This window comes from Chaetodon trifascialis, chromosome 10 (assembly GCF_039877785.1).
Source record: "Chaetodon trifascialis isolate fChaTrf1 chromosome 10, fChaTrf1.hap1, whole genome shotgun sequence".
Taxonomy (NCBI): domain Eukaryota; kingdom Metazoa; phylum Chordata; class Actinopteri; order Chaetodontiformes; family Chaetodontidae; genus Chaetodon; species Chaetodon trifascialis.
In genome coordinates, this window is record NC_092065.1 from 12,283,804 (window position 1) to 12,311,508 (window position 27,705).

General features: G+C 41.6%; 2 protein-coding genes across 2 annotated transcripts; both read right to left on the reverse strand.

Moving 5' to 3' along the window:
- Window positions 1-280: 280 nt before the first annotated feature.
- ctsh (cathepsin H) lies at window positions 281-3,464 on the reverse strand. The gene is made up of 12 exons (XM_070972117.1): window positions 3,288-3,464; window positions 3,090-3,121; window positions 2,881-2,986; window positions 2,720-2,790; window positions 2,527-2,631; window positions 2,227-2,313; window positions 2,051-2,106; window positions 1,883-1,964; window positions 1,702-1,770; window positions 1,516-1,622; window positions 688-813; window positions 281-599 (listed from the first exon to the last, which is right to left on the reverse strand). The coding sequence occupies exons 1-12, from the start codon at window positions 3,352-3,354 to the stop codon at window positions 530-532; spliced, it is 978 nt and encodes a 325-aa protein (XP_070828218.1). The 5' UTR covers window positions 3,355-3,464; the 3' UTR covers window positions 281-529.
- A 1,477-nt stretch (window positions 3,465-4,941) lies between these two features.
- rasgrf1 (Ras protein specific guanine nucleotide releasing factor 1) lies at window positions 4,942-27,046 on the reverse strand. Its single transcript, XM_070971586.1, has 27 exons — window positions 26,350-27,046; window positions 22,501-22,607; window positions 22,012-22,159; window positions 20,162-20,254; window positions 19,823-20,076; window positions 19,039-19,118; window positions 18,700-18,893; window positions 17,527-17,636; window positions 16,902-17,020; window positions 16,169-16,329; window positions 14,990-15,053; window positions 14,591-14,733; window positions 14,376-14,458; window positions 14,053-14,301; window positions 12,130-12,500; window positions 11,915-12,034; window positions 10,754-10,924; window positions 10,480-10,586; window positions 10,246-10,358; window positions 10,066-10,126; window positions 9,068-9,171; window positions 8,890-8,974; window positions 8,579-8,776; window positions 8,408-8,487; window positions 8,115-8,232; window positions 7,954-8,022; window positions 4,942-7,391 (listed from the first exon to the last, which is right to left on the reverse strand). The coding sequence occupies exons 1-27, from the start codon at window positions 26,623-26,625 to the stop codon at window positions 7,299-7,301; spliced, it is 3,771 nt and encodes a 1,256-aa protein (XP_070827687.1). The 5' UTR covers window positions 26,626-27,046; the 3' UTR covers window positions 4,942-7,298.
- Window positions 27,047-27,705: the final 659 nt, after the last annotated feature.

Here is a 27,705-nt window from a genome sequence, read left to right on the forward strand (position 1 = left end):
TTGAGGTACAAAATTCTAGACAGATCCTGTCTGCTGCATTTACGTATGTCACCTATTCGTGAATGACAAGTACAGTAAAATTGTAGTAGTAAAATTGCAGTAAAATTAACGTCATAGTGAGGAAAAAACAATATTGGTGCTATTGTGTACATTCTCTTTCTGGAGTTTTGTGTAATCATACATCATCATGGACTATTCTCTCCTCAGTTATAACTAGAGCATCATATTTGGGCATCTTGCAGACAGCTGCAAATTATTGCAATGAAAGACACAAAGAAATGCATTTAATCGTTTTTATTTGTCAATTTAAATACAATGAATTGAATGATTTGTACTGAAGTGATAATTCAGATTTACTGTTTAATCTGCATATAACTATGATCTGTCCTGTTATGGTGCTTACTGCGTGGTGCAAAAAACCCACTGTATGGAAGCACAGTGATTACATAAAAAATCATCCTGTATAATAGTAACAGTAAAAAAAATTGCTCCCTTTTCAGTCCTTTTGTAGTTTGTTATCATGCAGAAATCACACCTCCGGGAAAGATGAGCAGGCAGCGAGTCCACACATGTTATTCCCACGTTCAATAAGGAAGTATCTGTATGAGGAGAACATTGTTAGTATCTTTCTCTCCTTGCTATACATTTGGTAATATATACCTGTTAGTGGTTAAATAGAAGAATTACCCGCCAATCCCCCAGCCGGCTCCCCATGAGTTCTTCACTAACCAGTACGGTGAGCCATTCTCCTGTCCATACCCGACTGCTAACACAGCGTGGTTCACTCTGTCTGTGGTTTTGTGGCATTCAGTGCTGACCGGAAGAAAACAAGTGGGTTAAATCCAAATTTACACACTAGCCTGATAAGGAATGAGGAACTAAACCACTTTCAAGTCTAACAGCTTCAGACAGAGAAGGCGTTGTTTGTTTGCTTTAAAGGCACAGTGTGCAGATAACGTGTTTTTAAAAAGCTAAATATTTCCTGATCCTTATTCATGTGACCTCTCCAGTCATGTTTTGGTTCCATTTTTAATTCTAGCAGAGGACATTTGTTCTTCATCAACCAATGTGCATTCATCAAATAATGTTGATGAATGCATAAGTAATTGAGCACACACTTAATGTGTTTGTATATGTGTCTAAATTGCATAACTTAAAGAAAGTGGGTGGTATCAGTTATCCAGTGCTGATATGACAGAAATTGAACCAGATATGACCAGGTTGGATAACAAGGTATAATGTAATTATAAAGTAGAAGTACTGCTGAAAGGGTTAACAAAAAGAAGTGTGTATCATGAATCTATCTTTGAGTTGAGGTGTTATCAGTAATTAATATATAAATATATAATAATATAAAAAAATATAGAAAATCTGCCCTCAGAAGCATGTTTGGGCCTTTTTTTTAAATATATGTCACCTGTATTTAACTTATCATAAACCCTAGGTGAAACAGGATTTCCCCCCCTAAGAAAGCATACTTACACATGCATACAAAAAAATTTGACCTCTCCTCACCTGGTGTACACACCCTGGGAGTACTGCATGAAGTCTGAGGTCACCTCAAAGGCTAAACTGACAGGGTTGCGGGTGGCGACTGCATCCACCATTCCCATCTCATCATACTGTAGCAGAAAGACTTGATCACTCACAGGTGTTCAGTAAAAACATCTATCTTGAAGAAAGACTCTCATGTCCACTCACCGCTGTTATGTTCACCACATCCTTCACAAAAGCAGATGCCAGTTCTGGCTTGTACTTACAAGGTCCATCCTGATTTAACAAGAAAAAGTAGAAATCAAAAGCCATTAAATATGTTATTTCAAAGTCAGTTTTGTGTATTATTTAGTTTTTGCTATAATGTAAGATGACAGAGTTTAGTTACAATAGCTGTGTATGGGTAGTCCGCCTCCGTCATCAGTCCTTTGTTGTACATGATGTATTCAAATGCTTGACTGGGAAGGCCGCTGAAAGACAAATTAAGATCCCACCTTAAAAATGTGCCTGAAGTGATGCACACAGAGGTAGTTACAGGGTAATGACCGACTCTCACCCATTACATCCATGGTTGTTGAAGTCCTGGGCGCAGTCTACCAGCTGCTGTTCTGACTAAGTCATATAAAAAACAGTTAAAGGCTACAGGAAATACCCTTTGCCTTCCTGCGGCAAAGGAAGCACTATTTTTCATACAAGAACAGCAGTTTTGATAGAGAAGTGAAAGAAAGTCACCAGTGGTTGGAGCTTCCCGCTCTTAATAGCAATAACAGACTCCAAGCAGCCGGTTGTGGAAAAAGTCCAGCAACTACCACAGCCTCCCTTTGGTGCAAAGACAATATTAAACAATAAGGCGTGTTGTTGAAAGAAAGACTGTCGGCGCATGCATGGAAAAAAATGTCATTTTTATGGCATTTTCATCAACAGACCTTTTTCAGAGAAGACATTTTAACATGTCAGAGGATCAAAAGCACAGGTGTAAATAGTAAAGTGGATGATAAAATTTGTGTGTGTGTTTGTGCAGTTAAACTTCACCTGATTCTTCACTGGTGTCACATAATTTCCTTTCTTCCTCCAGTCGATGGAGTCTGGATGTGGTCCGTTGCTGCTGAGATAGTTTCCCTTGGTAGCAGAGCAGTTCTGCAAAAGGCAGCGTGTAAACTAACAACCTCAACAACAACCCATCTCAAACAATTACTGTAACTACTTCCTCTGTGGTTGGCATTACCTGTGGCTCAGACCAAAGGAAAGCCTTTTTAAATTCACCAAAGGTCATGTCTGAAAACTGGTTCAGCCCCACTGCAGGAGGAGAAGAAACAAGGCTCAGAAGATATTTTACTGTGCAACATGTGAGGAAAAAGTGGAAATGCACAAACAGGCTGTTCCTACTTGTGAAAGAGTGATTTCCTTCATTGTGTTTGTCAACCCTCCTCCTGTTCTCAGTGAATATTTGGAGCCTCTCATAGAACTCCTTCATGCCGTACGCTTTGTTGTGCTGAACATGGAGGAGACGGACAGTGATTTTTCATGTGGGGGAAACTTCCTGTTACACATACTGCACATACTGTACGTTACAGCGTTTGACAGACAGAACATACCTGTGCCATCCATGATTTGAAGTGAAACTCGTCTGAAAACAGTTCATATCGTTAAAATGAATGCAATAAAGAGAATATAACGACAAAAAATATGACTAGGCGTCATTATTGGAGAATATGAAAGTGAAAGTTAACGCAGATAATGAAACAGCGTAAATAAGTGTACTGTACAAAAACGGACTGATCGCAGCAGATTACCTTCTTCCAACAGGGGAGAAGCTGAAGCAGCTGACAGCAAAGCAAACAAAAGCAGAGAGGTCGCCATGATCTCTTAACAAAGCTTGGGCCGGTGATCAGGAGAGGCGGCGGGCGAAGGTGAAGTGAAGCAGACGAGGCGTCACGAGGTGAACTGCAGCCTGTTCAAATTCCCCTGCTGACAAAAACAAATGACAACCAATCAGTGTCAAACATAATGCCCGCGAGCCACATACAGTTTTTACACTCTTATGATCTGTCCTTATTTCATAGAAAGTGTTTTGTGCGTTTCCCTTCTGCATCTAAAATAACCAGCATGCCCTTAATCAGGCAAATTAAAGAAGGTGGTAACATTTTCACTTTGGAGATCACACGTGACGTAAAATGAAAAATATGAGGAGAGAATAACTTGCAATAACGTCACAATTCCTTCTTTGTTCGTCTAAAGGTGTAGTAAGTTGCCAATGGTCAAACTGAATAAAAGTCACAGTGGGTCAGGGGTCGTTTGACAGTGGTTAGATTCATTAATTAAGGATTTTTATGTCTTTTGCGCGCAATTTATACAGTCTTTAATGGGACAAAACATTAATCAAGTCTTCTAGTGTCTATGAATTAACCAGTGAGTAAATACCTTAAATAGCCATAATATCAATCCTTTCTTTGTCAAGATATGGAGTTTTAGTGCACAATTTAACATTTTAATGGAGAAAGAAGGATATAAGAGATATAAGTGAAAGAATAATATCTTGGCTTTATGCATATAAATAACAATTTAAAGCACCAATGTCCCACCAGTGGGGGAAAAAAATGCATCAGATTCATTGATCATTCATTGATTGGTTGTAGGCTATGTAATTTGAATCACCTGTTTGGCATTACCTCTTAATGTTGGCCTGTCATGAGGAGGGGTCCCTGTGTCAAAATCTAGTCCTAATTTACCGTGGTCTCATCTTCCTAAATAAAGTTGTATTTAGTCAAACTGTCCCAAATTAACTGACACGAAGAAAACCCTTTCAGCATAGGAGTACTGGTAGTTTATGATCTGGGATACATAATAAAGGAGGGAGGGTGACAACAACAACTTTTAGTTCAGCCATGGGCAGAGCAGCTTAATCCAGCCATGTGGAAATGAAAACATGAAATAAATGAAACTGACTCAAACCGCAATTGACCTGAAATGAAGTGATTTTGATGTTTCAGTACTGGTTCAAACTGTGTGTCCAGCATTATATAGTTTAACATGTCACCCTGTCTAACTCTTGTCCACTGTAAACTACATCATTGTTTGCATGAACTGAGATGCTGGATGCTGATGCTGGTGATGCTCTGAATATTTTCAGACTGGATTTTATTTCATACTGAGCGAGCATGATGTCAACTGATACATGTTCTACAAAAACACTTGAGACAGAATGCCCCTGATATAAAATGGATTTATTAGCAAGAGGTAAACTGGGAAACATATGTTTGCTTATTCGTTGTTATCATCATCATCATCATCATCATCATCATCATCATCATCATCATCATCATCATCATCATCATCATCATCATATCTCTTCTTTTACTGTCTTTTCATTTGTTTTCTTACAAAACTGGGAATACCTCTTAAGGTGTGGAAACATGAGGGTTGAAAGATAATTTTCATACCACTGGGTATTGCTAACAGCAAAATGTTTATTTGTTTATATACCTTATAAGAGTATGTGCATGTATAAGTGTATACAGTATAAGTATATAGTATTATTCTGTCTGTGAAGGTGTTGCATGCCTGCCATATGAGCTTCAAAAGTGTACTGTACATACATAGTAAAAATACATACAAATATTCACAGAATAAGCACTACATTACTATATTCCTGCTAACAGAAATGGTTATAGACAGGATTACAGTATAAATGCAAAACACTTTGAAGTTGTCTCCTACCTCTAAGTCATGGTTTCAGGACCACACTGTTGTAGCGTTTAGTGTTTAAGCTTGAGATACAACTTATTTTTTTAAAGGATTACACTGTTCCACATTGAGAAATATGCAGGGTTGCATGTACAAAAAGTACAGCACATCTCAGTGAGGTGAATTAACAACAAAGTACAAAATACTTTCTCATGTTTATATAAAGAGCAGGTCACTCTTTCTTATACTACTACAAAAATAGTGTTTGAATGCTGCAGGCAGAGGTCATTCACATATGTTTTATCATAGTTTTTAAACAGCAATGCATATAACAGAGTGATATACAGTCACGTTCCACAATCACTGGAACAGCAAAAAGGACAGATTGTCTTTTAATTACAGAAGAGCAACAACCTTTTACTCTACAGAAGTATCGCCAAACCTGAAGTACAACACTTTCCGTTGCATGTGATCTTTTTTTTTTATGAGTTGAGCTTAAAACCAAGAAATGTGACATCTGGACGTGGGGAGAACTCACCGTACTGTACTGGTGTATTTTAATTCACAGCGATCTAAAGAAATCACTGTATGCTGTCAGGCAGCTTATAACTGATTGGCTCAAATAAATGGAGGTGTCTAAGGTGAGTTTTTGCACCTTGTGTGGCAACAGGATAGGAACAGAGCGTTTCGCATTCCAGCAAATAAAACACAGTTTGTGATATTGTGTTAGTTTTAGGTAAATGAAGACACGTAGATGCTTAGAGCAGAGGTTCCCGACCCCTGCGGGCCTTTATGGCCCTCAGAAAATTTGTTACTGAGCATTTTACAAATTATACGATTCTACATAAAACAAAAGTAACTATGAAGGAAAGTCTGTTATCTATGTTTCATCACCTTGGCCACCTTCCCGACAACAACATGTAGATTTTTAGCCATGCTTGTGGTGTGCATCTAGATGGAAATGCTGGTCTGAAATATTTCAATAATTACTGGATGGATTGCATCGCAATTCGGTACAAATATTGATAGTTCCCAGGGGATCAAGCCCAGTAAAATTGCTGATCCCATGACTTTTCCTCTTGCAGCACCATGAGGTTCACGCTTGTGTTTTCTAATGAAATGTCTCATCTGCTCAGTGGATTGTCATGAGATCTGGTACAGACATTTGTGTCCCTCTCAAGATGAAATCTAATAACTTCGCAAAACTGTAGCCACGTTCCTCCATTATCCTCAGCTGCGCTTTGTGTTTAATTAATTTGTGTAGTTAGCAAATGTTAGCATGCTTATGTTTGCATCTGACTTGAAGCACTGCTGTGCCTAAGCCTCAAATAGCTGCTAGTAGACTTTTAGTCATGTTAATTACAGGTGGACTTGAGTAGACTATGTGAGGTAACTATCTGTTATTGGCACATTAAACATTTATTCAGTATTAGTAGCTTTGTTTTCGGTTTAGTATTCATCATTGCTTTGTCCACAATGCGACTGCCAATATAAAAGTGGTCTGCAGTGCAAAAAATGGTTGGGAACCCCTGACTTTAGAGAATTGAGCAGAACTGAAGAAACAAGTACCTCTTGTTTTGGTTTGGGAAGCACAGAGACAGTTACGTACTGTATGCTTCAGATACTTTGCTGTCTTCTCCACCGATCATTGTTCCTTATCTGTGAATAGTTATATTCTCTTTGCTCTTATACCTGATTTGATGCAGTTACATTTTTACAATGCTACATTGGTTGCAGAGAAACTCAGTCATCAATAAAACTCAAGCAAAGAGAACAACGGCCGGCAGCACGAGTGCTCAGAAAGTGCAAAGTCGACACAGTATACGATGATGCAAAATAATGTCATTGGTCACTATGAAGGCACAGTTGTGTGCAACCAAAGTGACCTCTGTTATTGTGCATGAAATACCCCCCCAAAAATAAAATAAAATCCTTAAAGCAGGTGGTGTCATGGCAACAGTAACAAACAAAAAATATACACTGAAAGGTTTTTGTGTCATTAAACATCTACTGTACAGAAGAGCAAATATCTTAAACATGTACAACTATACAAAAGATGATGTGTATGTTTACTCGTGTCATATTAACAGAGAAAATAATGTGGAGGACCGACTTCCCCATCAGTTGGGCACTTTAGGCTCAATTCTGAGCGAGGCCTCGTACATGCTTTCTTCATCCAGAACAAAGCTCTTATCCAGTAGATACTGGGCTACCTGAAACATGAAAAAAAAGGCACATTTAAGGAATTTTCTTTATTCTGAAATTAAGTCTTAACACTTTTTAAACAATTCAAAACAGCTAAAGCAGCTAATGTTCATTGTCTACATCAGGGGTTCCCAGGCTTTTTAGTTTGTGAACGCTTTAAATGCAACTTGTTATTCATCATCATGAGCAGCATAATGTCTAAAAGCCAACTAAAGTGACTTTTCCCTTTTTCGTCTATCCAGCAATTCACAAAGACAAAACAATTACAGAGATATAATGACAAAATAATTGAACTAACCACGACAGAACCACGTATGTGACCTGTGTTGTCTGGTTTCAACCAGACATAGATTCTTTTTAACTATTTCAGCCCTGATAAAGAACCCTTGAGGATCAAATCTTCAGTTCTTAGAATCACATCCAGCAAAATTAAGTCTTTTAATGTAACTTTTCTCCTTGCCTAAGAGTGCCTGAAAAACTCTGCCTGGATGTACTTCATCTAAATCTTCATGCCTCTGAATTAGTTACAGACACAGATTTTTCAATTTTGCAGCTTTGGTCGTCATTTACCTTTGGTTGCAGGTCAATCTTGTATGCTGTTTGCTGAAACTGCCTGATTTCTCTGATGATGTGAGAAATCTGAAAAGCAGGAGAAACAGGATGTTAAATCCTGCCTGTAAAACACACATTTGCTTTGAGTCTCTCTCGTGTCAGGACACCGAGCATCTCACCATTCTCATCTTTGAGAAGTTGACCAAGTTGTCTTCGGTGTAGTTTGGCGTCCCCTCCTCAATGAAAGCCAGGTCAGTCAGATACATCCCCAGATAGGGCACACAGGGAGGATCACAGCTGATGACACACACACACACACACACACACACACACACACACACACACACACACACACACACACACACACACACACACACACACACACACACACACACACACACACACCATCCACTTTTACTGCAGGTTTGCTTTACTGATCCAGTACAAAACTATGTCCTTGAACTGAACTTACTTCTTCAAAGCCTCTCTCAGGTTTTTGAACCTCCCCTCTGATGACACCAGCTTCTGCAGCTTGTCAATCAATGCTTTTGTCTAGAAGAAAAGGTTATCAATTAATGATAGCACTAAGCACATTAGGAAAAAAAACAAAAAGTAACAGACAAACACATCAGGAGATGCACACCTGCTTGGAAACCTTGAGCCAAGTTTTCTTGAGCCGGAAGACGGAGCTGCGGTTGAGGGAGGAGGTGATCTCGAGCACGGCGTTGTAGTTGTGGAGACAGCGACAGATGTCGGCCACCGCCACCCATTTCTCTATGACCACTACTCGAGTGACCACGTCCTCACAGCGCAGGATCTCCGTGGCAATGAGGTTGCTTATCTTGTGGGGAAAGAGAGAAATTGATGGTTTATGCTCAGTATTATGTCTGACAATCAGTAAAAGTGACAGAATACGAGCTGTGTGCAGTGAGGGGCGTTTTGATCGGAACATACATCATTGAAGTGCTTTGTTGTCCTCATGATATAGGGCGTCTTCTCGTTTTTGTCATTCTTCATCCAGCCTTGTCCGAAGAATTCCCTGTTAACAGATTGACGGAGAGGAAAAGTGAACGCTGAGTTGGTCCGAGTGTTCTTGGCCACAGATGTGCAGCTGACATGTGATGGCACTCACTCGTATGGGATGACCTTAAACACCAGGTGGTCCAGCAGAGTGAGCTGTTCTGCGATCTCCAATGCAGAGTGGCTCTCAAAGGGATCTGCCTTCCCTCCATCCACCTAAGAGACACGAAACAGCCTCAAAATGATTTAAACTGTAGTTTAAGGTACAATAAGTGAAGAGCAGAACTTGAATACTCTGTAGGTCTGTTGACAGAAAGCACACATGAAGACAAGCAGCCCATCAGTGATCAACAAAATGGATGAGCGGCAAAATTATCTAACTGCTTGTTTGTTGAGCTTTCTTCACACTGTTCAATGGTTCACTGATATTGATTTTACACTTTCTTTGGGTAGAGAAATGCACATTTAAGACCTCAGAATTGGACTTCAGTGCTGCAAACCACTTCACAGTTAATGTGGATTAGAGCTGGAACAACTAGTTGATTAATTTAATGACAGAAAATTAATTAGCAACAATTTTAAGAATACCTTTTTTTTTTTAAGGAAAATATGCCACAGATTCTTTGGTTCCAGCTTCTCAAATGAGAAAATTTTCATGTTTTCTGAGTCTTCAATTATTGCTATTGCTATTATTTATAACTGGATATGTTTTCAAGTCTTATGGATTCTTGGTTGGGACCTCTTTGTGTAGTCCAACTTTTATTGACAATCTATTCTCACCCCCCAACATGTCAAATGATGCATAAAGAGCAAGAAAAATCCACATCTGGAGGAAGATGGGGTGGTTGGATGGACCAAGCACAAGAAAACTTAGTATATGTATTTAATATGCATAAATAATGTAGTCATTTTTAGTCAAGGCACGATCTTTTCTGAAGCCTAACTGTGGGGCCCAGCACATTGAAAAATGATACCAAAGGGATACCTAGTGCCTTAAAGAGTGACGGCAAGGAGTCCTGACCAAGAGTCTGTATATGACGAGTTGAGAGTGAGAATGTGTTGGGACTGTTCGTCAGTAGAAACAAGGCCTGAAAAAACATGAACACTCACCAGCTGTGTCACGTCTTCGAGGGTAATCTGATTGTCCCCATGATCATCCTGAGTCAGAGTCCTGACAGACAGTAAAAGAGAAGGTCAAGCCCTGAAATATGTACACAATACCACATCTTTTTAAATGTTGTTTCTATATAATAAATTGTCGTCTGTCAATCAAACAGCACACAACAGTACCGGATGATGTTGGCAGCTGCTTTCCTCTCCTGGGTCAACAACTCTGGGTCATGCATCACTTCCTCCAGGAAGGCAATAACTTTTGTTTTCAGCTCATTGTTACTCTCAAAGTCCTGGAGAGCGACAGACAGCGCACATGCAGGTGGCTTGAAAAGTAAACTTGCAGAATTACTTTTAATCACTGGTCAGATGTGTAAAATTCATCTTTCACTGCTACAAAAGCAAAAGTTTTACCGGAGAGTGTTTGGACACCCAGTGCCTCAAGACATTCAGGACTCTGTTGGTCGCTGCTCGTCTGATCACAAACTCTTTGTCTCCATTTCGCTGATCTGTTGGAAAGCCTGCAGAAAATACATTAAGTCAGTTTTTATGTTGAGCTCTCGTCACTATGATACAGTCATCCATAAATCTAAAATCAGTACAAATTAGACCTGAGACGATGCAGTTTTGCAATTCTTGACCTATATCTGAAACCAGCCCTTAGTTCTGATCCGATAGGTGTTCATACCAGTACTGGCGAGGGACATCCGTCGATATTTTTCCTTGGTGGGTGTGCCCTCATTGGCTCCAGCTGTGGCGATAGCAAAGGCAGAGGCAGCAGACAGGGCACTGCGGTTGTTATCCAGCTCTCTACATGAGGACATCACCATGCCATTGTTGTAGGAGAACAGGGAGAACTCTACAGGGAAGCACAGTGAAAGAGAAAATAACCCTCTGGAATCAGGCAAGAAATTCATGTAAATTAAAAGGGTGGTCAGTTTGAGGAGAGACATAATAAATAGCAAGTTTTCATACTGTAAGTGACTCATAATTTGCAGAAAACTGTAAAATATTTATGTCACTGAGAATAACTGAATCTGCACAGACTGCAGAATGGCCTGCTTCTTGTTGCACAAGTCTCCATTAGGGGGCACTACAGGCCAACACGACTGTTTCTCTCCAGACTTGCCTTTACAAGAGGCTTTGATATTCAAGATGGTTGCAGCTAAATATAGCCACCAAATATCAGCATAACAGAGGAATCAACAGATTCGCTGCAGTCTGTTATGTTTAAATCCTGGGACGCAAACAGATCATAAGCAGCTACGGATCCTACACCATATGAGACACTCATTGCTTCACAATTTCTGTTAATTCCTTACTTCACACAATAGATTCTTTTAAAATCCATGGGGTTATTTTGTCATAAGATCTCGACGGCACAGATAATCTTGGCTCCAGTGAAACAGCCCCATTACTGGGGGCGGAAGGGAAAACACGCTCTTGATGTAGTTGCTATGACACAAGTTTCCCTAACACCTACTGAAGCCAAGCATTGGCTTTCCCCACATGATCATAACCATCAACCAGTTTAATGTGAATTATGCTTCACAGTGGCATGCTTATTGCACACGAAATATTAACAAATTGAGCACTGTGAGAGCTTTAATGTCCACATAAAACAATTAATCCGCAACCTGTGTTTTCAAAATCTGAGAATATTTCCAGGTGCAGATTGTTTGTATTACAGTATGTGGTCTGATACTGTGGTCAGACAGAATACTGTGGATGGTTCAGTGATGAACTGGCTGGAGCACTGGATACATGTGGCATGTCAGTGTGCAGTTTATAAGCTATGACACTATTGAGACGTTATAATGTCACTGCACGTATTGAGGACACGGTGTACCTGAGGAGTTTTTGCATTTGACGTTTTTTGGGGTGGTTGGAGACTTGGTGGGAGAGGCTTCTGGGTCCCCGTCATCACTCTGGTTTGGATCATTGTCACTCTCTTCTCGTACAGAGAGATCTGCATTGTGACAAAATTACACGGGTCATGAAAAACATCATTAAAGCAAATCAAAATTGGATTAATTTGCTGAAGACTGGCTCTCGCTGATATACCTTGTTTGGACACTGAGGTATCCTCCACCTTGTCCTTCTTGTCCTCTCCCTCATCAGGGATTTTGCTTGAGATAGGGCTGGACACATACAGTTTGTTGATGTCCAAGGTGGTCTTGCTGAATGGAGACATGGATGAGTACATGCTTGCATAGCCATTTGAGGAGCAGCTGAGGGCAGCCAGGTCAAGAGCTTTGCCCCCAGTGATGATGGGGATGTTGAGGGAGAGCTTGCGCCTTCGGTTTGGGGATGAATTCTTGGCGATAGCGAGAGGAGGAGGTGAGGAGAACTTCCTGCTGGCCCTGGGGGAGCTGGGAGGCTCTCCATACAGGAGTTTACTGTTCTGACTGCTGGCAAAGAACAACTCCAGGGACCTGCATCGGGGGAGGATATATGCACTTAAAAATAGGACAAAGGAATATGTGTTTCTTTGATTACTGGTAACTATATTCGATGTTTTAAGATCTTATCTAAACAACACTTCCTAAATAATTTATGTAAACCAAGTAAACCCAGCAACCAGAAGTCTCTCTGCAGCATGTCTCGTTGTTTCAGAGCGGGATACGAGCTGCAGTGTTGCAGAAAACCTCTCCCACTCCCTGCCACCCTCCTGGCGACCTCACGGGTTCCCATAAATAGCACAGCGAGTGATAGTGCGCATGGCCACTGCTGACACAAGCAGCCAAGTGTAGGTGTCTCGCAGTGACATGACAAGCACCACGGGAGCGCGTGCTGCAGGGTGTGGGCATGGGGAGCTCCCCGTGATCTCAGCCCCACAGTGGGGCCCGCGCTCTAGGCCTGTGGAGTGGCAAGTTAGCCCCACTGCAACACTCCGTCAATATTTCATACTATGGATCTTTTGCAGACAAGGAGAGAGAGGGAGGGAGGGGGGGGGAGGGGAGGGTGGGGTCCTGCAGCACTGAGGTTGGTTGCCATAGAGCGACAGAGCCCAGTTGAGACACTCCCAGGCAGGCAGAGAGAGACTGGACCCAATTACTGCCTTTGACCACTGAACACACACACACACACACACACACACACACACACACACACACACACACACACACACACACACACACACACACACAGTGATACTGGAGCATAGAGCCTGTCTTTCGCTACTGCTCCATCTGCTGCTTCTCTGTGCTCACATTGACCAAGAAAACAAACTCCCTAAATGCTCACACAAAGCGCTGAAGATTACTTAACTGCTCCGGAGTCACGCACAGCATCTAAACACTAACTCTATCACATGTAACGCACATAACAAATATCGCTGAACACCAGCCAGACATATGTTTCACCCTCAGATCCATCTTCTATCTAATTCATATTCAAATTTCAATTAGCTTCAGTGGCATGATTGTAACTACCTACAGTGCTGTGAGATTAGTCAAAATCAATGTAGCAGAGAAAGAGATTTTCCCAATTTGTGGATCCTGGAATGGATCTAACTCAGACCCTACACTTCCCACAATGCAGCATCTCTCACAGTATCCAAACACATCTATCTATAATACCCACCTAACCCTCTCCTCCCCTTTCGCTCTCATATTCTGTGACCCCTGTTCTCTCTTCCTGTTTTCTTCCCCTCCTTCCTTCACTCTGTAGGGTCCTGAGGGGGTCCATCATGTGTGGATGTACAGCTTATTCCCTACTGAAGCTTCCTCACAACGCAAGACCAGCAGCCAGCAGATGCACAAGTGAGTGGCAAGCAATCATTTTCATTAACAACTTGTTAAAATAAATTGTTAAATGCATCTTGCTGATGCTGTGGTCCTCGCTAGTGGAAGATCAATCTCATCTTTATGCAGCATGGTAAGTGTGGAAGGATGCCAGACATAACAAATAAGATTTGTTTGTCTATTGTAAATGCTGTCAACAACCTTGAAACATTCAAATCTGTCAAAATGTGACGTGACTCACCGAGCAGGGATGGCACTGATGGGCTTCTTGTAGATGGTGATGAGCTTGTCCAGCACCACATCAGCGGTGGTGAACACACGATAGGAGTGCAGGAAGGTGTTGAGGAAGTCGATGGAGAGGAACCGGAGGTCGGTCAGTCTCTCGAGCAGGCGCTCAACGCTGGCATAGCGGATCTGCAGCACCTTGCAGGAGTTCATCATCTTACTGAAGCGGATGTCGACGTCATCGCAGTACAGACTTGAATCTGACCTGCTCGTAAAAAAAGACAAAATTAGAGAGAGAAGTTGCAGAGAGTAGCACATATATATAAAAATGAAGCTTACTTGATCATCTGTGGCACTGTGACTTTGGAGTTGTCCTCGAAGGCGTTCATCATCAGCCCATTGCAGCGGATGTTGTCTATGCACTGTAGGACAGATGCAGCAGATAAACAGAGAAGGCAGAGGAAATGTTAGCGAGTTCTGTAACGTGCAGGCTTTCTGCCGACATCCTCGGCTTCTCGTCTGACTCCTGGAGACTGTGATTCATGTTGACATGCCTGGCTGATGTCACTGGTCCATGCAGACTTCTCCTGCCTCGAGGAGGCCACCAGGATGACTGTGAATGACTGGCTGTCCTTCGGCTCCACGACAATCTTGAAGTCCAGGTGCTCCATGTCCTGGCCACTCTTGTCTGATTTGGCTTGGAGGCAAAAACACTTAGACATAACTAGACGTCTCTTTCACAGAGTAATGACAGCATACATTTCAGTCATTTTATACCTATTTGTTTAGAGTCTGTATTACTTTTCGTGGCACTGCTGGCCTTTGGAGTACTATTTTTCAATTGTTGCAAATATTCATTATAAAATATTCATAAATGCTGGCACGCTCTAGTGATCACACATGGTATATTTGACGCATATTTCTGTAAGCTACTATATGAAGAAAACACTCACACTCATCGTCTGTCCCCTCAGGGTCCTCCATGAGAGTGCAGTCTATAAGTGAGACCACTCCATTCTGCAAACAACATACAATATACATTTAGTTTCCTCACACTGACCTCGTTTGACTCAGTTTACTGTAACATTGCATAAGCTACCATACATTTACATGACAAAGTTTAAGGTTCATCAGTCTACTGCTGCTGGGAATTTTAGAATTATAAGTGATCTCAGCTTCTGAAATATCCTGTGATTGTGACAAAGGCTCAGCAGCGCCTCATCTGGTGATGTAAATTAAATTCTGTCGGAGGAGATCAGGAATATGAACAACATTTTATCCATAAAGCCGAGAGGAGCTGCATCATTTACGATACTCATCCATTATTGACTGCGATTGCCTTGTGCATGTGAGGGCAATTTGAATCTAGTGTAGAAATTGCAGACCTCACCACTTAATAATGCAGTCTGCTGTAAGAGGTAATACTATATGTGAATACATTGAATACAGTGAACAGCTAAAATTTTCCTGATCTAAAAATAGTACCAGAAACAAGGTTTGATTAAATAAAATCTCAAGGATTAAAATTTTAAAGCAGCTACATCATAGGCTTCATAAGTCTTATAATGGCAATGAGAATGTGGAAGGGGTTGAACCTTCAGAGATTTATCACCTGAATATGCAGCTCCCCTCGGCAGACCTTTATAGTGAGTTTCAGCTCATTGTCTGTCCAATCAGCTCTAAAAACTCACCGTACTCTCTCCGCTCAAAACCAAATGGCAGACAGACACTGTTTAGCAACTAACTGGTGAACACGGTGGAGTATTTGACAGCTAAAGGGTCACACATTTCCCTCAGATGTTAGCATGTTGGACCAATTTGTGATTATTTTAACTGTACGTATGGCCTTCACTTGAAATATCTTATGTTATCTTGGACCTATCTGGAATGTAGAGTAATGTAGAGTAATAATACACCACCACTACACACATCGAAGTGGCCTGTGTGTGTGTGTGTGCCAGCTTGAATGAGCACGTATAGCTCTAGTGGTCATTGCCACTGATAAAAGTCACGACATCGCCAACCCTGTCACTTTCATCTCCTGTCAGTTAATCCATTCAATTTAGCGCACGGATCCTGGCGCCATAAGATTGCAATGTTTGAAATAAGGAGCAGCTCCACAGCAGGCCCACCTTGGTGAGATGAAGCTTTCCCCCAGAACCCCTGGTGCAGATGATTAAATGCTTGGAGAAGAGAAAGCACTGCCTCTCTCCCTCCTTCTTCAGAGACAGAGAGCCCAGTCGCCCACGGGTGATCTTGCCCTTCTCGCTCATTGGCACCTGGATGAGAGACCCTGTATGTGGGAATAAAAGAGTGTGTGCCAACAGAAGAAAGAAGGATGGAGAAAGAGGGAGAAAGAGGGAGAAAGGTACATATGTGAGTGGAGAAGAGGCAAGGACAGGGGGGACAGTGGGGAAACTGGATAAAAGAAGAATCAATATCAAATTGCTTCTTTGCCTTCCTCCACATATTTATACATTAACTATGTAGTCACATGAGACACTAAGGATTAAATAATCTAGCATTTCTATTTTCCCCTTCCTCATCCATCAAGGCCTGCTGGGGATGCGTGACATTTACGGTCCCAGATTCATCATCAGTTTGCCTCTGAACAGTCTAATTACACTTGGAAATTAAAGACTCTCCCCTCACCAGGAGTACATGCTGATCCCCAGAGAGAGAGAGGGAGATGTGGGTCTTGTTTAAAGCTTGTGGAGTATTTCTCCCTCAGTACAGGGCTGACGATGTGAGATCAGGCTGTCAGACAGGTAAGGAGGGACAGGAAATCCCCCTTTGCTGCACTTCTGCTTTTCTGTGAAATTCTTCGCTGGGATCTGGAGTTCAACCCTTGAAGGCAGGAGTTACCTTGTCTTACAAATGTCTGGCTGGTGTCGAGGAGAATCTCGCAGCCCTCCACGATCATACGCTCTATCGCCAGATTCTTCCTGATGTTTTCGGTCTCGCTCACTTCGTCGTGCATGATTCTGGGGAAAAGGGACATTTCATCATTCATGGGACTGTGTAGGATCAAGCACTTTAAATCTTACTGTAGATGTTCATTTTATGATTTTACGATGATTTGTACACCACATTTTTATAGTTTCAGTGTGATTTACTCAGTTAAATCTGTCTAAACAGTGACACTGACTGTCCATATGCCAGATTTCAAATGAGATAAATAATATGCAATAAAGTTAATAAACCCATCGCGGTTGCCTTCAGTTACGACAGCAGTCGTCACAAGCGGCAGCAGATGGTTTGCAGACTTTCTTTGGTTTCATCTTATAGGATTATTGGTGGAGTTCTTGCAGATGTATGCAGAGGGAACTACCTCAACCTGCTCTGCATGATCTAGATTTATCTAAGAGTATATATTGTTTATAAATGCAGACATAACTTTTTTTAGCTGAAGAACCAGACGTCATTGTGTCTCCCTCCACTTCTGAAACCAAACCCACTTTATGCCCTTCATTTTGTGTGTTTTGGCTACCTGGAAAGCTCCTCCAGCTTAGATTTGGCATAGTCCAGACTGTTTCTCTCTATATGTTCATGGGGTGTGTGGGCCAGCAGTTCGTGGAGTGTGAGAATGTAGCGGGGAATCTACAGACACAGAATAGAAAGCAAGGGGAGAGTTACACTCAAATATAACGGCTACATGCATGCATAAATGTAACAGCAACAATACAAAGATACACACACAGGAAAATACACGTGCATTCACATTAATGAGAAGTAGATCAGTGGAGAGCACAATCTACACTCATCAGCAAAATTTATTATCAACACAGCACAGCCGGCAGTAGGCCCCAGCAGAGTGGACTGTCGGGAAACTGCGTGCCTCGCCAGAAAGGAGCCAATATTAAAGCCTGCACTCCAAAACCAGCCACTTTTTATAGGCATGAAAAACACGAGAGGGATATTCTGAGCAAAAGCAGACACATGCCTGCTGTTTCTGTTCTTGATAAGTGCTGCTACAATATGGGACAGCACCCAGAGAGCCAAAGAGTGCTCATGAAGGAGAAAAGTCCTGACTGAGCCACGGTGGCTGAAACAGACCAGAACACTGAAAATATTAATTTGGCTAGAGTGGAAATCTATCATATTTGGTTGCAAGGGTTTTAATGTGGTATTTGCCATTTTGGGCAGTACACCACTGCTACCAGCATTCATCACAGAACTACAGATGTAACTGGGACACAAAAGGTACATTAGGGTGCAGGTTTGTCAAAAAGTCTGCGAGCCCAGGCAAGAGCTGGATCATCCTTTACCTTCACTAAATGACTAAAATGAGTAAAACAGTGGTGCTCAAGGACATGCACTGTCCTCACAAGAATAGAGGTTACTGGGGCCTTCCCATTTGCTTGCACTTGGATCAACGCCTTAAAAAAGACATCCAGGTTTGAATATCCAGAAAACACAGTGGCCAACTGCTTTACAGACAGCTACAACTGGGTATCACCGGCATAGCTATAGCCAGCTAGTATTAGGTCGGTGAATTATTTGGCCCAAGGGTAACATTTATACAGGGAGAGAAGAACTTGGCCCAGAATGGCTGTGAGAGCTCAGAATTAACGATAAAGTCTGGCTCCAGGCTGCAGCTCTGCGGCAAACAAATGTGACTGCCTTTATTTCTTGTGTATATCAGTGAGACAAATGAGCTAACCTGGAACATGGGGTATGTGAGGAAGGTCTCCAGAGTCCTCTCCTCACAGTCGGGCTTGGCCTCGTACTGCTTCAACAGCTTGTCAAAGTCTCGGTTCTGCTTGCAGTGAGCAAGGATCTGCAGGCTGTACTGGTGGTTCCTCACAAACTCCTGGTAGATGTTCAGCATGGGCAGCAGGATGTCGAACAGGTCGGCTACAGAGAGATCAAAAACTGTAACAATACTGTAACAATGACACAAGCAATACTAAAGACTGAGTAATTCACCACGAGCTTCGCAATGGTCACTTTATGAGAAAAGTCATGAAAAGGAAATGAAGAAAGTAGAGATGTTTCTTACCCAGCACTAACGTCGGCCAGCTCGCTATTCTGGCTTTAAGACCCTGGTAAAATATCTGATGTAGAAACATGATAGTTTCACTGGAAAAAAAAAGAAATTGATTAATTAAAAAAAAGAAAAGAAAAGAAAAAATATTGGTGAGTTTTCATCTCGTCAAACGAGCTTGTGTTAATAAATCAGACAACATCCAGTGTGGTAAATAAAAGCCCTGACATCAGACAGCATGAGTGAGACCATGGGTGCACAGGCTGCGAGCATGAACGAGCTTGGATGAGTGTGTGTGGGTGAATAGGCCAATGCATTTCTATCAGGATCATGACACTTGAATTAAAGGATTTTTTTCTTTCTTTCTTTTTTTTTTTTTTGAAAATTACTTTTTTTTTTAGATTATACAAATTTACAAACACAAACACGTGCATATAAATTTATTATTATTATTGTTATGTACTGTTGCATGCAGTATGTATACAATTGGGACATACTGCGGGTCAGAATAGCCAGAAAAGCATTTTGTTTTTTTTGTGCAATAAATGTAATGTGATGCAGTAGGACATCCTGGTATTTCCTGCCTTTTGTTGGTGCATTGCTTTGTTTCTTCTCCTATTAACACCACCACCTGGCGATTAGTGGAATAGCTCATGTGCGGATAAACAAATCAAGGTTCCACTCACAATTACACTCTCCAAAATGCTATAGCGTTAACATCCTCACAGGGTACCTTTAAAATGATTATGCTTTGCAAGGCAATTAATGGGAGTGCTCTGTGGGAATGAGAGAGTCCAACCTGTTGAGGAATATGCTGCTGACATCATCGTGGGTGATGGGCGGTTTCTTGGAACTGGCTGCCATGCGGAGCGGCCTCAGGAAGTTGTTGACCAGGATGTGAAGCTGCTGAACGTACTCCGCCTCGGAGTCCAACATGCTGAACACCACCTGGTTCCTCTTCCTCATGCTCTCCGCATGTGGTGAGCGAATGTAATCCTGGATGATTGTCTTCCACTTCCTCCTGCAGATCCAGCCTCGCAGGAAGCTCTGGACCTGGAATTTTAGAGGCTGCGGTCAGTTGCTCCGCATCTTAAGATACTCTAAAATGTAGCAATCAGGTTTAAATGATCTGCTTTACTTTTTTGATTTTCTTGATTTCTGAGTCGTCATCATTTGGGGCGGCTGTAGGGCTGGCGTGAATCTTCTCGTTGTCTTTGAGCAGCCCAGCGATCTGCACAAGAAAGACCAATCATTCCCACTTACGCACTTCTCTTCTTCTCACTTACTGTACCAGCAAGTAAACAAAGTGACTGAGTCAACAGGACAGGACCTGTCAGCATTGTCAACACTGAGACATTAGCCTGACTAAACTAGCTGTGTTCATTTGGCTGGTGTCTCTGCATCAATATTTATTTACAGTGGTCATTTAAACGCAATATGTACCAAACTGTCTTGCATGTTGACAAGGGGTAAACAGGCTGCTGGGGGAAAAAAAAAAAAAGACAGCCTGGCTGCCCGGAACTGTTTGAAGCGTAAGTGTCTCCATTTACTTTGTAGACAGCGAGAGAGTTAATTGTCATTGCATTTCATAGAAGAGATGCAATATAAAGCTGTGTTCATGCATATTCAGCACATAATTTGATTTCAAGCATCACATTTGCACATTAAAGTAAAATGACTATTTGATCTGGAGAATACAGCCGGGAACACAGCCCTATTGGAGGCATTGTTTCTGAGAGGAGATGCAAAGTGGTTGGCCTGAACACGTCTGCGTCTCTGTGATGGAGAAGTCTTTCCATTTCTGTCCTCTCACGCTACTTTATACACATATGAGGCTAAGATAACAATAATCAACATAATCCATCATTTTCTCACTGGTTCAGCTGTTTTTTGTCATGCTGGCAGGATGAGGCATGGATGGGATGCAGATAAATTTTGGAAAAGAATGAGTGCAATGCAAGAAGAAGTGTTAATGTAGTATTACAGTGCCAGATCAGGAAGTCTATTTACAGCAGGTCTGACTGATATTGTGTGTGGCCGCCACACATTTGTCTATAGATGGAAAATCCTGTAATCCTTGGCTATTGTGATTCAGTCAGAGAGGACAAAATCCTGGATATTTTAACAGTGTTGAGTGAGTGTTGAGGACCCCAGTACAATAAAACATTGGCATCAGGACACCCAGTTCGGCCCAGACAGATACTCCTCAGTAGGGGTGTAATGCAGGACTGCAATTTGTATTTGTTTATTTCACAATGATATTTATATTTGCACCTATACCCTTAATATTTTCTGTGTTAAATTGTTTTCTGCTGCCATTTATACTCTTCATACATATACACAGATATTCAACTGCCAGGAAAATATACAAAATAACACAATATTCAACACATTCCCATCCCAAAACCAATGTTTAGTCATGCCCCCCGGAGTCTCATACAGATCTTTATACTATGTCACCTTCCTCTGAGAAATTACAGATGGGTTTATAGTCTCTAACTTCAGGTCCTGATTTTTCCCATCTACTGTGAGGTCGCTCATGGTGCCAAGCTTCAGTATTCGATCATGAGGTATAAATAACACGTTTCCACATATCAGTCAAGAACTTAAAAAGATCTCTCTCCATGTTTTCAGCTTATTTGCTGAAAACTTGGAGAGTTGTGCTGGTTTGGCTATTAGCAGTTCCTGCTCATTGCAAACACCTCGCCTGGATTACTTTGATTTTGAATCTGGTGATTATGAGCCAAGATCTGGATTTACAGACGGACCTTGACACCACTGTAAAAAGTGAATTTAGCTGATTGTAGCCAGGTGTTTTTAGATCTGGCAGAGGACTGAGGAGCAGATGTGACGTTTGAGGGACAGGAGTGACTATGTTGACGCTGTTGGTATCTGTTCAGAGTGCATTATGTGTTGATATCTGAACAATGTATTCGTCTTTGTTTACATGCCTTCTTCTCAGTGTAAAGGCATCACAGTGAATATCACCTCTGACTTAAGCCTTTCAATCTCGATTTCCCCATCTTCTATCTGTTGTCGAAGTTGCTTAGCAACTGTTTTCTCCGTCTCCACAATCTGAAGCAGATGAAGATACTTCTGCATGAGAGACTCATGCTCGTTGGCCAAGTTTCTGTAACTGTAATACATGCAAGAACGCACGCACACACGCACACACACACACACACACACACACACACACACACACACACACACACACACACACACACACACACACAGTTTTGTATTGCAGTTTGAGGAATGAATTTCACATGTGTGTGTGCTTTCATCTCATATCAAAGCAATCAGGGTTTTATTTTTGTGAACAAAGCATTTTTCTGCCATTCCTCATATTTTAACCCCACTTACGAAACCATGGCAATCCTCTGCAGACTGAGCAGTCAAAGATTACTTCGCCTCTTCTGACTAATTCAACTTCTAATTGCCATGTCTGCACATTTCACTGACACGTGCCTTTACCTGGCGTGTGATATTGCAGCCACCCATTCATCGCAGTCCTTTACATCTTCTGTGCGTAACTCGAGCGCCTTTTGGTTTTCATGGGTGAAGCTGACAGTGAAATAGTACTGAAACAAACAGAAAGGAGGGGGGAGGAGGGCTAGTTAGAAACAACAGGACTATCATTAACCTGACATGTTCCATGTTTTACACAGAGAGGAGCATTCATTACTGCATGGCTTCCAGATAAATCTATTATATGTGGCTTGACTGAAGCTTCTGCGCTGCTTTATTCTTTGTGTTTGTTCCGCTGCCTCGCTGCTGCAGACATCAAGCGGGTGATTTAAAACCACACAGGGCCTGGGGAAGCCACATCTTCCTCGCCCACCAGTGCAAATGATGGAGCACAGTGAGGGAAGCCTCCCCCAGCTCCGTTCCTGCGCGATACCCGTTTCCTAGCAACTAAAGCTCAACTGAAATTATTATTATTATTATAGTTATTGTTGTTATCATTATTATATTTAAATCATTTACTTGGGTTTCAAAGATTAAGCGTAGGTCATTGATTGAGGCAAGTTTTGCGCTTCCACATTGGAGCATCGTAACGTCTCTTGGGCTGGGACTTCCTCCTTTACAAAGAGCCATTCTGCATAATGAGCACCTTCGTGTTTCACAATCAATAACCCTTTTCTGATAGTACTTCAATACTTTTGCTTAAACACAGTTTTGAAAAAAAAACCAAACCCCAACACATTTACTCATTAAAGAGTGATGCTATTTTTACTCGGCAAATGATTTGAATGAAATTCTTAAATTACACAATGGTGTAGTGAGAAAGAAAATTTTATGTTCATATCAAATGAAATGATTGGATTGGATTTGCAAAGTGGGTACAAGTATGTATTACCCCACAAGAAATGGTCCAAATGGCTGCTAACGAACATCTACAAGAGTGAAAATAATTTTCTCATGTCAAGATTAATACATCATCTGCATTGACGAATGAATGCCTACTTGGTTTCTATATCATGTCAAGGATGAAAGCTACATATAGCATATATTTCTTATTAACACATATCAAGGATTTCAGAGGGTGAGCCACGTTAAAACAATACCACGAGTCCCATACGTGAAATGTCATCCCTCCATGCTGAGGGAGACCAGACTCTAATCTTTGGCCTGCAGATGTTCAACAGGCGCCTATCAACCTGCAGCTGATCATTATTCATGGCTGACTGCTCTTCCATCTTCACATTCATTAGGTATTCATCCTACCGTCAAAGAAAATCTATTTCTGGCGGAGAGGCATGCATGTTGTTGTAGTTTTCCCTCATGATCTCTCGAAGAGTGCGGCGAGTGTCTGGTGTGAGGCAATGTTAAGCACACTGTCTGCTTCCTGCTTTATGTTTATGGCTGAGTCATGCTCCTTTAAAAATCATTACTGGTCTTGACAGAGGTGTGAGATTGATCCAACTCATATAAAATCTATGATATAGATACATGAGTATTAGTTACTCTTAAATCTATGGAACATTCTTCTTTTGTTAGGGGGCAAAACCTCTCTTGTCTGCCTTACTGTACTGTGGATGTGAGTGTAAATAATTAATTAGACACATTTTGATTAATTGTTATTTCTACATGAGTAGAATAATTTTTTTTGTATAATTGCTACTGGCATTACTGTATTAGGACTTTCCTGAATCACATTATGAGATATATACTGTAATACTATATTCCCTGGAGAGGCAAGTGGTGGTAATCACTCTTTCTTTTTAATGAGGGGCTTTAGTTAGGATGTTACCAATATCATTAAAAGGAGCAGGACATCATATTTTATTGGCCAGGTCTTTTGATTTACAGAGTCCCAAATTAGCCATCTCACGCTGCTGTAGCTTCTTGTCTTATTGGTTGAAGTGCTGCTGTTTCCCAGTGTGAGCGAGCTGTGTTTTCTATATATGGACTCTGACCCCTCCAAGGTACTGCAAGGAACAAATTTAGCTCAGATAGCGCTCACATTAATAGGAGAGATGCGACACGCTACTTCTCTCCTCTCTGTTATCCCGCCTCTTCCAACTGCATCATTCTTTAGGATGCAAATACGGGTTGCCATAGAAACATCGGGCTCAAACGCATTATCATTTTCACACTAACTGCATTTCAGGATAAATGTAATGTGGGGATTATGGTGGATCACTAAAACATAACTAAAAAACCATAAATCCAGGTGGGGATAGGAGATAGAGGTGATATTTTCTTACTCTTGTTTGTCCTTGTTAGGGATGTTTGTTTGTTTACATTGGGAGGTAACTCTTCAGCAGCCTGTCATATCGGTCACATTAGTCATTCATTATTTGTGCACCTCTCAGTGCTCTCGCTCTCTGCAAACAGGATTCACAAAACAAAGAGAATCAAATATCTTCTCTGGAGTTAATCACAAATTCAGTCCAAGATGGCAGAGATGGAGAAGGCTTTTCTCAGCATGGTCCCATTTCTGCGTTCAAAACAAAGCACAATGCAGAGGAAGCAGCACTGCTGCTGAAAAAAAAAAAAAAAAAAAAGGAATCCTAATTCTTTCAGGGAGGTGTTTTTTGGGTGGCTTCACGGCAACTGTGAGAGCACAACATTAGCCAGTGTGTTGCATTCTGCTTCGTCAGCACAAAGGCAGCTGTTCACAGGAAGAGCCTGGACTCAGTTTGGATTGCAGCCCTACCTACACAGTCAGGCACAGAGCCTGGAGAGAGGAGAGGAGAGCCGGTGGCAGTGAAGCATTATGTTCCTCGACTGTTTATTCACAATAACAATATTAACAGGCCGTTAGCCCTTTCACTTCTAACTGTCGTGTTTTGCCAATTTAAGAAGCAGAGAGCCTTTATGTTGAAGTGAATTCTTACATTTGCAGATCCTTCTTCATGCAGTCTTTATAACACAGTAACAGCATGAAATAGGGTCTTTATTAAAGATGTAACTTACAAGAAGTGATAAAACAATTACCACCCATAATGCAAATGAAAACTCCAGTATGAGACTGACTCATTTCATTCAGGTCATCTAGATCAGAGCTGACTGATCACTGGCACCCTGCTGTTTCTTGAGCCCCAACTGTAATTTCATCATTTCACCACAAGATGGAAACCACGAAGCAACTTCTTCTTCTTTTTTCTTTTCTGCGTCTTCCTTTCTTTCCTTTCTTTTCTTTGTTTTTTTGTTGTTGTTGTTGTTTGCATGTTTTATTGGAAGGAGCATTGAGTATATCACTCTCCGCCCTAAAACGTCAAAAAATGATGACTGAAAGTCAAAAGCAAAATATGTGACCAACCAGGTTGCAAATGCATCATCCTGATAAGACGAGAAATCCATTTACATTTCATGCACCAAAACTATCCCACCAAAAAAAAAAAAAAGAAAAAAAAAGGATCAAGCTCGGGTTTGCTGCAACCTGGAGCAAAACACTGCACAACCCATTGCCAAAGCTTCTGTAATATCATTAGGTGTTAATATCGTTACCTCATCATTAATGCCATGTATGGATTACATAACGAGCAGTACAGCAATCTGGAACCTCGCGCTAGTCTGCTGCGTTGGATTTGAGGTCATCATGCGATGGGATAGAAGAATGCGAGAGAAAAGCGCTTTGTTCGGGACTGAAATAGAGCTCAAAGGCGTTTGCGGCGCACAAGCAAATGTTCACTTTCACTGTTGCACCTCAGTATTAACACCAAGCCTGAAAAACAACGAGTGAGAGAGCCTGTGTGTGTGTGTGTGTGTGTGTGTGTGTGTGTGTGTGTGTGTGTGTGTGTGTGTGTGTGTGTGTGTGTGTGTGTGTGTGTGTGCGCGCGCGCGCGCGCGCGTGCGTGCGCAAGCACTCCATACCTGCTTTTCCAAACACTCCTTGGCTGACTGTGAAGGTTTCGGTGAAGGCGCCCTGTCGCATATGCATCCTTCCAACAGGTATAATCCCGAGGGTCGAGAGCTGGACTCATTCTCAAAATAAAAGAGCATATTTTGTAACAAAGCAAACCACTTTGTGTGCCATTTCGTGTTGTCGGAGCTCTTTTTGCTCAAGCACCCTCGTCTTGTACCATCCTTTTTTGCCAAAAGCCCCAGGTAGGTGACATGACCATCATTAAGTCGTATTCCCTTCTGCATTTTGATGAGGAGACTTCAGCTGCGCAAGGTGGATCGGTCGTTACATCCTTCTGAAGTCGCTGCAAAGACGAGTAAAATCAAGAAAGACAAGATGTTGACTTTCTGAATGCGGACCAGTAGCAGCAGGCTTGTCCACTCTGCCCGACGCATTCACCGTGTTGGCATTTAAGTAAAAAGAGAGGCACAAAGCGAGCTGCACAAGTCCAGCATCCTAAAATCTTTTGTCATACTCCGAGCGCTCTGAAAGTCCACATTATCCAAATCGAAGGGAAAAGAGAGAGAGAGACGGAAAGCGGAGCGGAAAAAAGTCTAAACAAGGCAAGATGAGAGAGAAGGGGTTCGGGGCTTGTCCTTTTCTCACATGAAATCTCCAGAATCCAGTATAGGCTTGGTGCTGAGCTAGGCAGTGCTGGGTGAAGTCACATGACGCATGCTTGGGAAAGCAGATTTCAGGACCTTGGACAGGGACGTTTCAACAAGATGCCGCATAAGTTGAGTTTCCTCTCAAGCCCACAGTACCAAATATTCATGTTGGAAAGGAAAAGCAGATAATGACAGACGTTCAGTGGAGAAATCGAGCATTCAGCAGGCAGCTGGATAAATGCATTTCCGTCTTATTTTCTTTGGGAAGTTTCTGTCGTCTTTTTCATTTATTGTCACTCACAAAGTTTCCTCAATATTTAAATTTTTTTCTTTATGGCAACAAAAACAATCAGTGCAGAGTCTTTCAATACAACACTGAAAGTGGCTCTACAACCTAGAGGAATTAATTAATTAATTAATTAATTAATTTTGGTGCAGTTAAACCTCTGGAGCAGAACATTTACAGGCTCTGACTTAAAACCTTTAAACTTCTCTCAGTTTTAAACCTAAAATATGTGTCTTGGCTCATTTGGAGCTTTCATCTGCATGTGACAGTCTTCATCCACTGAGAGTATGAAGAAGAAACCTCCATGCTAAAGAATCATTTAAGGGGGACTGGACAAAATCCCATCGCAGGAGAAAACTACAACTAAAACTGAACCTTTTTATTCCAGACATAAAGGTTTGCCCATTAGCCATCTACAATTCAAGAACATT

Excerpts from the sequence above, each read along its gene's own strand:
- rasgrf1 (XM_070971586.1), bottom strand. The coding sequence starts at position 26,625 with ATGCAGAAGGGAATACGACTTAATGATGGTCATGTCACCTACCTGGGG. Across the intron at positions 20,077-20,161 it reads AAATCAAGAAAATCAAAAAA|GTCCAGAGCTTCCTGCGAGG; the intron begins GTAAAGCAGATC and ends CTAAAATTCCAG. Across the intron at positions 14,734-14,989 it reads TGAGGGGACAGACGATGAGT|CCAAATCAGACAAGAGTGGC; the intron begins GTGAGTGTTTTC and ends TTTGCCTCCAAG.
- ctsh (XM_070972117.1), bottom strand. The coding sequence starts at position 3,354 with ATGGCGACCTCTCTGCTTTTGTTTGCTTTGCTGTCAGCTGCTTCAGCT. Across the intron at positions 2,791-2,880 it reads AGGAAATCACTCTTTCACAA|TGGGGCTGAACCAGTTTTCA; the intron begins GTAGGAACAGCC and ends CTCCTCCTGCAG. Across the intron at positions 1,771-1,882 it reads ACTACCCATACACAGCTATT|GATGGACCTTGTAAGTACAA; the intron begins GTAACTAAACTC and ends TTGTTAAATCAG.